General features: G+C 36.1%; 1 protein-coding gene across 1 annotated transcript; it reads right to left on the minus strand.

The window, feature by feature from the left end:
* Positions 1-200: 200 nt before the first annotated feature.
* Positions 201-8,510, minus strand: trim35-39 (tripartite motif containing 35-39). The gene is made up of 6 exons (XM_084099094.1): positions 7,956-8,510; positions 7,748-7,831; positions 6,725-6,955; positions 6,621-6,643; positions 6,430-6,548; positions 201-1,546 (listed from the first exon to the last, which is right to left on the minus strand). Exons 1-6 carry the CDS (start codon positions 8,001-8,003, stop codon positions 1,062-1,064), a joined length of 990 nt encoding a protein of 329 aa, XP_083955220.1. The 5' UTR covers positions 8,004-8,510; the 3' UTR covers positions 201-1,061.
* Between the last annotated feature and the right edge of the window lie 2,854 nt (positions 8,511-11,364).

Below are 11,364 nucleotides of genomic sequence, written 5' to 3' on the forward strand. Positions count from 1 at the left end.
TGCTGCGCCCCACTAGATGTAGAAGGTAGCTCTACTGCTGGTTGTGTAGTTGTGTAGGTTATTGCCCACAGTCCAGTCTGCCAAAACTACGCCAAGTTGTAACCCCCACAAACTCTCTCTACTCAGGATTTACAGGTTCTCTACTGGACTAAATACTTTCAGTGGGTCAGTAACCAAGAAAACACTCAAATACCCAAAACTCATCAGATAATAATTTTATTAGTTTACAATCATAATATTAAAACCCAGGGGGCAGCAGGTTAATGCAGTCATGACAGGTTCAATTTAATTAAGATGCAGTGAATGATTCCAGCAATATGTTAACTTCAAGAATAAGAAGGCAACAACAAACAGGATATGCTCAGCACAAGATTTCAGTAGTTATTCAATACATGCATTAAATAAATTCATGTGATCACCTCTCATGCATAAGTTCATTACACTGCAAACCTAAAAGTCATAAATACCACACCAATAAATACATACCAAATATTAATCAACACAAACCATCAATAATACTCATGCTAAATACATAGCCGTCGTCAACAGTATAGGAGGCATATGGAAAAGGATAACCTGCCCACCCCCTTACACACGCGCTCACTCTACACACAAATAGCGCCAGGGGACCATTAGGTTCACACATACATCAGGGCCTCCCCGGCAAACACAGCAAGGACATACATTAATACCCAATACAATAATAAAAGGAAAATGTACTGCTGGCTTTCTTACCCGCTACCGGACGTGGGTTCCGCGTTCAGGGAACTCAACGGCGGCCGCCAAACTTAAACGGGGAAAACCCCAGCAAAATATCCCTCCCGATCAATTCGCACGGTTCGCGCAACAATCTTAAACCCACGTCCCGGCACGGCAGCTTTGGCAAGGAACTCAGCAGCAACAACCAGCAAAAAAACCCCAAACAACCAATACATCATACATTTATAATGTTTCCCTCTAATTACTAATGCCACACAGGTGTTTCTTTTCCCCAGCGCGTCATGAGGAAACACGGTGGACGCTCTCAGTATTGCAACTCCCCTTATTTGAGGATGAGCAGCTTACAAATTCACCTGTAAGATCCTCAGATGGGAAAAGCTATAGAAGAATGGGAAGACAGTCTCAGTGAAGCTGGTTGTGAACGTGTATAGATGTGTGTTAGACACAGGATCAGAGAATGACACTGTTCCTCTGTTATAGTCCAGCTGAACTCTCACCCGCTCAAGCTTCTGTTGCACAGGAAAACCAGACTCTTCAAACAGTCTGTACTGCACACTCCACACACCAGTGTCAAAGAAATCACATCCCTTCCTCTGGTTGGATGCCGCAGTTACTCCCAGAGCCCAGGACGAGCTCTCTTTAACCTCCACGTCCCAGCAGTGTGTCCCCGAGTCAAACCCCTCTGAACCCAGAACGCAGGAATGCTCGTCAAATCTCTCTGGATTATCAGGAAGCGTTTGACTGCCCGAACTGCATCTCAGACTGGTCAGATCATCAGACAAGAGGAGATCCGGATGAGCTGTATTTGGATCCAGAATCACAGGAGCTGATGAGACACAATCAACACTTTTATTCTGATCTCCATATGAGCGAGAGTGAAATGTACACAAATTAAGATGGATTATGATCACTGTGAAACACTGCCACGTTACTGAGGCCATCCAACCTTTCATCCAAATGTTACAAAAAAAAGGGGGTGTTGTACATGTGGATTGTGGATGAATTTATAAACATTGAGAAACAAAGTTGAACAGAAATAAACACAAACAGAAAAAGGAAAAGGAAATCTTGCATATGAAATTATACCAAAGTATGAACTAAATAGTGTAATATATGCTTACACTGGCCTAAATCAATGATTAGATGTTCTGTCCCAATCACCCAAATGTTACCAAAAACGGTATTTTGGATCAGTTTACATAAATTTATGTTATAAGTTTACATGTGTTGGGCTGATGTTTTTAATTTATGGCAAGAAACCTTACACAAGGCGGAAATTCAAAAACTGTCCCAATCACCCTTAATTCACCCATATGCTTTGGACTTGACTTGAGCGCTTGAAAACAAAGTCCACTAGATAGTGCGAACGCGCCAAACGTGTCTTTCCGCACTCACAGCCAACAGTCTACTTTGAAATGCTCGCGCAAAGTAGAATGCAGAAAATGAAGTATACCCGGGCCTTAAGAAATGTTATTTTTGCATCCCATGATAAAAACAGTAGAGATCTGCTATATAAATGTAACTAAATATCAATGTGTGCCAAAGTTGTTGTTCTCTTGTTTGGTGTTGCAGGTCATCTGGTTATTCCACACATTATGACTAAATCTTTAAAGTCCCCCTGTAGTCAATACTTTTATTCCTTAAAACTCATCTTTGATCACCAAAATTACATATTTAAGTTTTTTCCTTGAAAAAAAAATTCTTCATGCCTTAAAATAGCTTGGATGTAACTACACACCCTTGCCTCATTTAGTATATGTGGTTCTATGAATATGCAAATTAGCCCCACCTCCACTCACTCACACCAGTTCAGAGATCCACTCGTTGACGATCACACATTGACGTGATTGGTTACAAGGCAGTTTGTGACGCCAGAAACACCAGCGATTTCAAACCGCGTTTTTGAGACTGCGTTTGATTCATTGCGGTTTTAAGGAGAAAATACTCAGCAATGGTGTGACTTATGAATTTACACATGGTTTGTCTTAAAGCATATTAAAAACACTACATAGATATTAAAAACTTGATTTTCACCACAGGGGGACTTTAAACTGTATGTGCAACAGCGCAGTGGTTCTCAACCAGCGCCGGTACCCTCAGCAAATGTCCAAGGGGGCCGAAAAATAACTAAAAATGATTAAAAATAAATTTTTCTTATTTCAATTTGTTCCCTTGTCTTAGAAAGCCTGGATACTGTATATGAGGGAATTTTAAAAGTGTGATTTCCAGACATTGTAAAGTCATGGAAATTTTTATAATGAATATTAATTTCATAGTTATATCAAGCTCTAAACAATTTTATCAGGCAGAAATAGCTATTTGTTAATTAAAGACAAACCTTATCATGTAATCACAGTTCTTTAAATATCTGCAATTATGAAATGTCATTATTTTAATATATACTGCCACTCCTTATTTCAAGGATACATTAAAGTGGTGGTATAATGCCCTTTTCACAAGATGTAAAATAAGTCTCTGATGTCCCCAGAGTGTGTATGTGAAGTTTTAGCTCAAAATACCCCACAGATATTTTTATAGCATGTTAAAAATGTAACTTTTTGAGGGTGAGCAAAAACGCACCATTTTTGTGTCTGTCCCTTTAAATGCAAATGAGCTGCTGCTCCCGGCACAGGAGGCGGAGCTTCAAGAGTTTGTGTCCTTTTACCTCACACAGACACACACTGAAAATTTCAAAAACTTTTAGCCTTTTATATTCAAACAAAGTCAAAAAGTGGAGAGACTCAAGAAGAATTGACAACACGTAGAAGCAACAGGACATTTCTGAATGTTTAGTTGATGAATTTATGAAGCTTATGTGTAGTTATCTTCTAGTCATTGATTAGCATATTCTGTCTTGATAATGGAGAAATGTCCTGTAGTCCTTACAGTCGTTTGTTGTAGTCCTTAAAAAACGATTTCTTTAAAAGCAAATATCTCCCTTTGCTTTGAACTTTGAGCATTGTAACTTTGCAGATGTTGTTTATGCTTAACCTTTGGGTGCTCTTCGGTCATTTTTGACCAAAAAATTTTCTGTTTTGAATTTCTAAAAATCACAGCTTCATCGGAATGTTATGAAACTTGGGGACTTTTATGGCATTAGGTATGTGAACACACAAAAAAATTGAGGTCATGATCCGAGCATGCTAAGTGGTCGTAAAAAAATATAGTCACACTGGTGCTCTTCGGTCAAAAATGACTGACCATAGGAATGGGAAATTGACAAAAACACAAAAATTCTGAGAATTTGTGTGTGTACAATCTACAAATCGGCCCAAGATGCAGAAAAGAAGTGCTCAACAATGAAGGCGTGACACTAAAACATCAAGAGTGCAAAACAGACACACCCACCCACACACATACAAACACACTTTTATACACATACACACCAATGAATTGTGATTAAAAATAAATCTGTTTAGAATTTTTAAAAATCACAGCTTCATCGGAATGTTACGAAACTTGGTGACTTTTATGGCATTAGGTATGTGAACACACACAAAAAAATGAAGGCATGATTTGAGCAGGCTAAGTGGTTGTACAAAAACAATTAGTCCCACTTGTGCTCTTCGGTCAAAAATAACTGACCACAGAAAATGAATGGGAAATTGACAAAAACACAAAAATTCTCTACAAATCGGCCACGATGCAGAAAAAAAAAGTGCTCAACAATGAAGGGGTGACACTCTAAAACATCAATAGTGAAAAACATAACATAATTAATAATTATATATATATATATATATATATATATATATATATATATATATATATATATATATATATATATATATATATATATATATCATACAGATCATTTTTTACAGCATGTTTAAATTGTCATTTTTTGGGGCTCAGAAAAACTGATTTATTGCTGTTTTAGTGTGTATCCCTTTAAATGCAAATTAACTGCCGCTGCATGGCCCAGGGGGCGGAGCCTCATGAGCTCACACTCAGAAGAACCAGAAGGACAATCTCAACAGAAACTCTCAGACAGTAGTGGGGTTCATTTCGACTCGGGAGTCGGACAATAATGCCCACAGAGCCAGAGAATATATGCTGTATAGAGATAGAACATGTAGTTTAGTTTAATTATGGTTATAATTTATTTGTCATCTGCTTTTATCCACTATTAATACAAGCCTGCTGTAGCAAACCCCGTCCGAATGATGACCAAAATATACTGTGATGAGTTCAGTGAAGTTTATTGTACATCACACAAAAGATGAGCGTTAGTTTTACTCCAGAGAATCACAGTAAGAGCTGAGTAAAGCAGCAGAAGACCACCGCCCCATAGCTTTAAGGGTGACGCTCAATTAAATGAAGACTGCTATGTTCATTCTTACATCCAACAACAACACACCTCAATCGCTTAGGAGACATTCTTGTCTACAGCTGCTCAAGCGTCGAAGAATGGCGGACTCTGTGTCCAGCTCACTCAGGGCGGGTCTATGCTCAAACTGAAGTGTCAATCAAGGAGTCGTGGGAGGGGCCTGTGCAATTCTACATCACATTGCACCGAATCTGAGAACAGTTCATTCTGAGACAGTGCTTATGATTTATTGAGATTGTAAAAAAACCACTGGGTGGATTTTTATCATTATAGGGTGGTTTTGCTCACACACTGCCAACACACATTTATGTTCAAACACCATGTAAAAGTGAATTTTGCATAATAGGTGCCCTTTAATATAATTATTATTAAAATTATTAATATAATGTTTAAAAATAATAATAATAATAATATAAATAATAATAAGCTGTGATAAAGCATTACTGTTTATTTTTGTAATTTGTTTATTGAATTGTAATGTTACCTGTAACAAAATGCTTTCTCTGTATTCAGGTTTGACTGTAGTAATAATGCAAAAACGTGTACACTTCACATCGAATTTATTAAAAAATATATATATAAACCTTGGCAAAAAGTTTTATTTGAGAATTTCTAAAAAATACATTCAAATCCACATCTTAAAAGTAAGTAATTTGGTCAAAAAAACAACTTGAGAATTCACAAGCCTCTCCATAGAGAGCTATACAGGCATCTAGTGGCGAACCCATGCAATAAAAAAAATTATCAACAGATGGCGCTAATCTGACTTCAAAAAAATTTATTTAAAAGGCCTAGTCTCTATATCAATCAGACATACTGCAATAATTGAAGAAATATTTTAAAAAATTAGAAGAAGAAAAAATGTATTAATTTCAATGGCAAAAATGGACCATAAATATTGCATAAATATTAATAAGTAACATCAAATTCTCTCAAAATACAAAAAGAAAAAGAAAAAATATTATTGAAAAAAAATAAATTGCATTGGTTTTACTGGGATGGAGAAAGTTTCATTTTTAGCTGTCCGGACATTTTTGACCGGGAAGATAACCAGTGTGATTCCGAAACGAAGAGCACCCAAAGATAAACAGCAACATTACACACTAGCTAAAGTTAAAAAAGTGAAATCATAATCAACCACCCCTTTAAACTAATCAAAAGTGACAGTAAAGACATTTACAAAGTTACATGTTACAAAATATTTATATTGCAAATAAAGGCTGTTCTTTTGAACTTTCTATTCAGGATTCTATTCAAAGAGCCTTGGTGAGCAAAAAGACCCAAGCTTTCAGAACTCTAGCGTTCTTCGCCTTTGAATACTGTCTTGGACACCCTTGCCGTCAAAATGTTTGAGAATCACTTTTCTAAAGAAGACTCACTGTTTTGGACAATGCCTTGCGCCTTCTTCCAGACTCTGAACGGCAGGTTGCCCAAGTAACGCGCCACATGAATCAAAGCTCCAGAAGCCATGTGTGGATCCGGCTGTGAGCTCTGGACTCTGGAACCACATTCAGGAGTCAGAACTACAGTGGCTTTGGATCAGAAACAGAGAAACCAGTAGATCACTCACCTTTCCATTGTGACTGGAAAGTTCTGCAGAATAAACAGATAATTTGTTATCTCCTAAAATGATAGGTTGTGATCAATCACTGAATCAATGATCAGAAACGAGACCTTTAGAAACAAGACTTCGCTGGCATTCATCATCTCCTCCATGTCTTGGATTGTGTGTGAAAGAGCTGAGATGTGTCTGTTCATCTCCTCAAGCTTCTCCTTCATCATCTGATTCTTCCGCTCCTCTTCCTCCCTCAGTGCAGCGATTGCGATTTCTTCTTCATCTCTGAGGAACTGATGAAGCTTCTCAAACTCCAGTTTAATCTGACACTCTGTGTGCTTAGCTTGAGACTGAAATTAAATAACATTCACTTTATAAATAATAATACATTTGATTTGTAATACTCTTTTCTTACATATTTATGTTATTATGCAACAATTTAAATAACAACCAAGTTATGAATGAACACACATGAACATTACATAATTTATGTCTAGTGAAAAACTTCTTGTGAAAAATAAGTGTGCTTAATTGTACTGAATGTGCAATTGTAGTGTACTTCACATCGCAAAATAAAATAAAAGAAAAAAAACCTTTACTAGCAGATAATATAATAATAATAATTAAATAAAAGGCAACTTAAGTGCACTTCAACAGAGTACAGTCATAACTATTTCTTAACACACTTAAATAACTTTTTACAATTCTAAAAAGTACACTTTGTTATAGTGAAATTAAAAGTTTACTTTAAAGTACATGTAAGAGACATATTTCATATTTTTAGAATTTATATTTGCAAAAAAATTTTGCATAAAATATTGAATATATTTCTTTGGTTTATATTTATTCTTATGGCGCATATAATTAATGACAGAATTATCCTTTTCGGGTGAACTATCCCTTTAAGTCTGACTTAAGTGGGTCTTATAATAGCATTTCATTAGGCTACCTGCAAATAAATGTCATGTTAATTAAGTATTAGTTTGCACTTATGCATTTTCTTTTTTGTATGCTACTAAATAAAAAATGTGTACTCATTTTTCACAAGGATTAACCTGTTAAGTTGACTTTAAAGAAATGTAATCATAATAAACTGGAATCTGTTACATTAAATTTTAGATCCTACCATTCTGTATGCTCACCTTTATGTGTTGGATTGTTTTCACACACTCCCCTTTAATTTTCTCCCTGTGATTAAGTTTCTCTTGTAAGAGCCTCAGCTCCTCCTAGAATTGAACAAAATAAAATCTATAAAAAGAGTATAGTGATATGATCGTACATCATGTGATTATAAAGCGGAGCAAAATGGCAGAGAGAAATACTGAGTGTATGAATGTTTGAGCTTCTCACTGTGTAAACTGCAGACCTCCTCAGACCCTGATGATGAACTCCTCTCATTTCTCCCCTTCAGGAAGGACTCGCACAAGTTTCTTAACACAAGATTACACGGAGGATCATCTCGTGACGACCTTCTCCTGCAGAGAGGACACTCCCTAGTGTTCTTGCTTCTCCAGAACTGTTGAAGACACTCTTTACAGAAAGTGTGACTACACGACAGAAGAACAGGAGCCTTGAAGATTTCACAGCAAATTGGACAAGACATTTCCGTTGCAGATAGTGAATCCATTTTCACGATTTTAGAGCACCAGCAAACGAGACTTCACGAGAATAAACTTCTCAAATCCCCTTTGAAAGTGTCTCTCTTCTTCTCCACTGATTGCAGGTTCTTTTATGCTTTTGTCGAGACACTGAGATTAGAGTCGCTATGACAGAAAGTAAAAACACTGAGACAGTCAAGTCCTTGCAACTTTTTTAATCACCTTTGGGTATTTAAAACAGATTCGACGTCGACACCATTAGCATTTCTTTCCTGTGACGTGGCTTGAGGAGCGAGATGGAGAGAGTTGCGCGTGCATGCGAGGAGGAGCTTGAAACTGAAGTCGGACACTTTATGCTTCCCGTAGACGCTCGCGCTGTTTGCAATGCATATTTTATCACAGCTGAAGTGAAATAGATGCAATATTTGTCAAATACACAGATGTTTCAGAGACATTTTCATTCAATACTTTATGTAGCTGCTTAAAGGTACAATATGTAATAATCAAAATATCCAAAAACCACTTGCACAGTTATATATTGCTTTCAATTGTGTACTTACATTATCTTAAATGTTTCCAAGAACGAGTTTCTCCAAACGTGTTTATTATTTTAGGTAGTTATTATCAGGATAATCCATGTCCAAGAGTCCATTTCCTCGGATGAGATGGTTTTTATTCGTTATTTGACACTATAAACCGCTATAAACATTTAGATTTAGATTTAACATTTAGATTTAGCATTTAGATTTAACATTTAGGTGTAACTATTTAAAATATCTCTAAGTTGACAAATATTGTTGTAAATGTGCTAAAAAGTGACAGTCAAAAATTCATACCAGTTTTTTAAACGTTGTTTGAAGCTAAATGTGACAAAATGTTGCTGTTATTAGGCTTGTTTGAGATGAGCAAATCTGCGCAGAATCGATCACCGGTGATCAGCGCGAGATGCATGCCGGTTAGAAATGTGTCCGAGTGCGGTCCGCCTTGCTCTGATGTCATGCTGACGTATGTCAAAAATCTCTCGCGATCGCAAGGCGCACCTGTCGGATTCTGCAGGCGAGCGCAGTTGCTCTCCACTGACTGCGCTGATCAAAAGCATGATGGGAAACGACTTGCTGACGACACAGCTTAATGCTCATTGGTTTAAACAACTGTGATGTATTGTTCTCTTTTAAAATATTTGATTTTAAAACTCTAATATCATGTTTTATGTGTATATTTTATGTGTGAATATTCCCAAACTATCTGACAGTGCGATCTCTTTGGGTTATGCAATTTAATTTTTATAAAAAAATAAAAAAAATAAAAACACATATGTCTGTATTAAAGAAAAAAATATTGATAAACATGTATTTGGAATGGAATTAAATAACAAGTACTTTGGGTGTCTTGTTCATTTTATTTATTTTAATATAAAAGCAACAGAACTTAAATTACATCCAGTTTATTAGCAACACCGTGCACGAGCGTGAATATCGTGAATCCCGCGATATCCATCTTTGATCTCACAGGTGTCAGATCCATAGAACTGTCCTTCTTGCCTGCGCTTTTTTCACTCCTCCCCTCACTGCAGCCGCCTACTCTCGCACACATTTCAGGCGAGGCTAGGCGCATCTCAAACAAGCCTACTTTCAGCGTGAGCCGCTTTACAAACGGCGCCCCATAGCCGTCTGCTCTTGAATCGCGAGAGTAGGCCTACTTTGATGTCGTACTTCACAGTGATGTGGTGTCTGCGCTGTTTCAAGTCGGACAAAATTTCTAACCAGCATGCACTGCTTCAAGTCAATCGCCTATCGGTCTGATATTATATTTACAGTCTGTGAATGAGACACGCGCACTACATCATAACCATTACTAATCACTGTTTTGTAACAGTTTTAAATCTAAAAGGAGAATATATTCAAACTAATTTTTGTTCGACTTGAAGTGGTGCTGCGCAGACTGAACTCAAAGTAACCTAAAAGGGCCTAAAACTAACCTTTTGCCAATGGCCGGTGACTCAAGAAAATTAAAATTTGTATTTGTAATTTAAGTTCTGTTACTTGTAGGCTATATGACAATACATAATGGTGAACAAGATTCCCAAAGTAGCCTATTTGATATTTATTTTCATTCGAAATACGTTTTTATCAATAATTTTTTACTTCAGTTTGGGGATATTCACACATAATTTCTACACATAATGTACATGATATCAGTTTTAAAATCAAAGCTTTTCATTCTAATATGTATGTCATTGTTAGTAAACAAGTTAAATAAACTAGTGAGAAATGTGTTGTAAGATTAAGAAAGTTTATTTTCTAAAAGTGCACTGTAAAATATTTCCAGGATTTAACGAAATGTTACAGTAACTTCTTTGCATTATGATAATTAGTGTTCTCTTCGACATGCAACTTATTTACTTTTTCCAAGTAAACTCAGTGACTGACTCCAGAGTCTGAGCATTTAGTGATCTAATATAGAGCAATACTAAAATAATACTGTTTTTACAGAACTGAAATATATTCTGAACAGTTAAGGGTGAAGCAGACGTTTGAGGTTGTCACTGCTGGTGAAGATTTAGTATATGAGATAACATACACAACATCAAAAACACAGAAGCAACTTTAATTTAAAAATGTTTTATTTTGCATATTAATAGTTATTTTCCATTTGTCAAATTAATTCATTTATTATTATTACATTTTTAGTTGTAATTTTATTTATATTTTTCTATATTATAGAAAATATATTTTAAAATTATAAAATATAATGTTAATATAATATAACCGAATTTCCATTAACCGATGCTATACGACTAAAATGTATTTTTTTTCCTCTCACGAGAAGTCATTCCAAAAATCATGGCAACGGATGTTGGTAGGTTTACATATATCACAATTACACACTAGACATTATTTTTAATGGAAGGAAACATAGGCGTGTTTTCCAACATTAATGGCAAGGAAAGCCCCTTATAGTGATCGGCACGTATCAGGTGTTTCTGGTGTTTCTCCCTCATATCTGCTTCAAGGTCTTGATAAAATGTGGCATTTCTTTGTTGTTTAGAATCCAGTATTCCCATGATACTTTTGTCTTTTATGAGTTTAATAAAGAACTCTGTCTCGTCTTCTGTCCAAACATACCGCGTCATCTTTAAAGAATGATCATGTGACTTTTAC

This window comes from Abramis brama (genome assembly GCF_963993115.1).
Source record: "Abramis brama genome assembly, chromosome: 22".
NCBI lineage: Eukaryota > Metazoa > Chordata > Actinopteri > Cypriniformes > Leuciscidae > Abramis > Abramis brama.

What these genes read in the sequence shown, in the direction of transcription:
- trim35-39 (XM_084099094.1), bottom strand. Translation starts at nt 8,003, where the DNA reads ATGAGAGGAGTTCATCATCAGGGTCTGAGGAGGTCTGCAGTTTACACA. An exon ending in TTTCCAGTCACAATGGAAAG is followed by an intron (nt 6,549 to 6,620) that starts GTGAGTGATCTA and finishes ATGTGGTTCCAG; the next exon opens with AGTCCAGAGCTCACAGCCGG. An exon ending in GCAAGGCATTGTCCAAAACA is followed by an intron (nt 1,547 to 6,429) that starts GTGAGTCTTCTT and finishes GTGTCTCATCAG; the next exon opens with CTCCTGTGATTCTGGATCCA.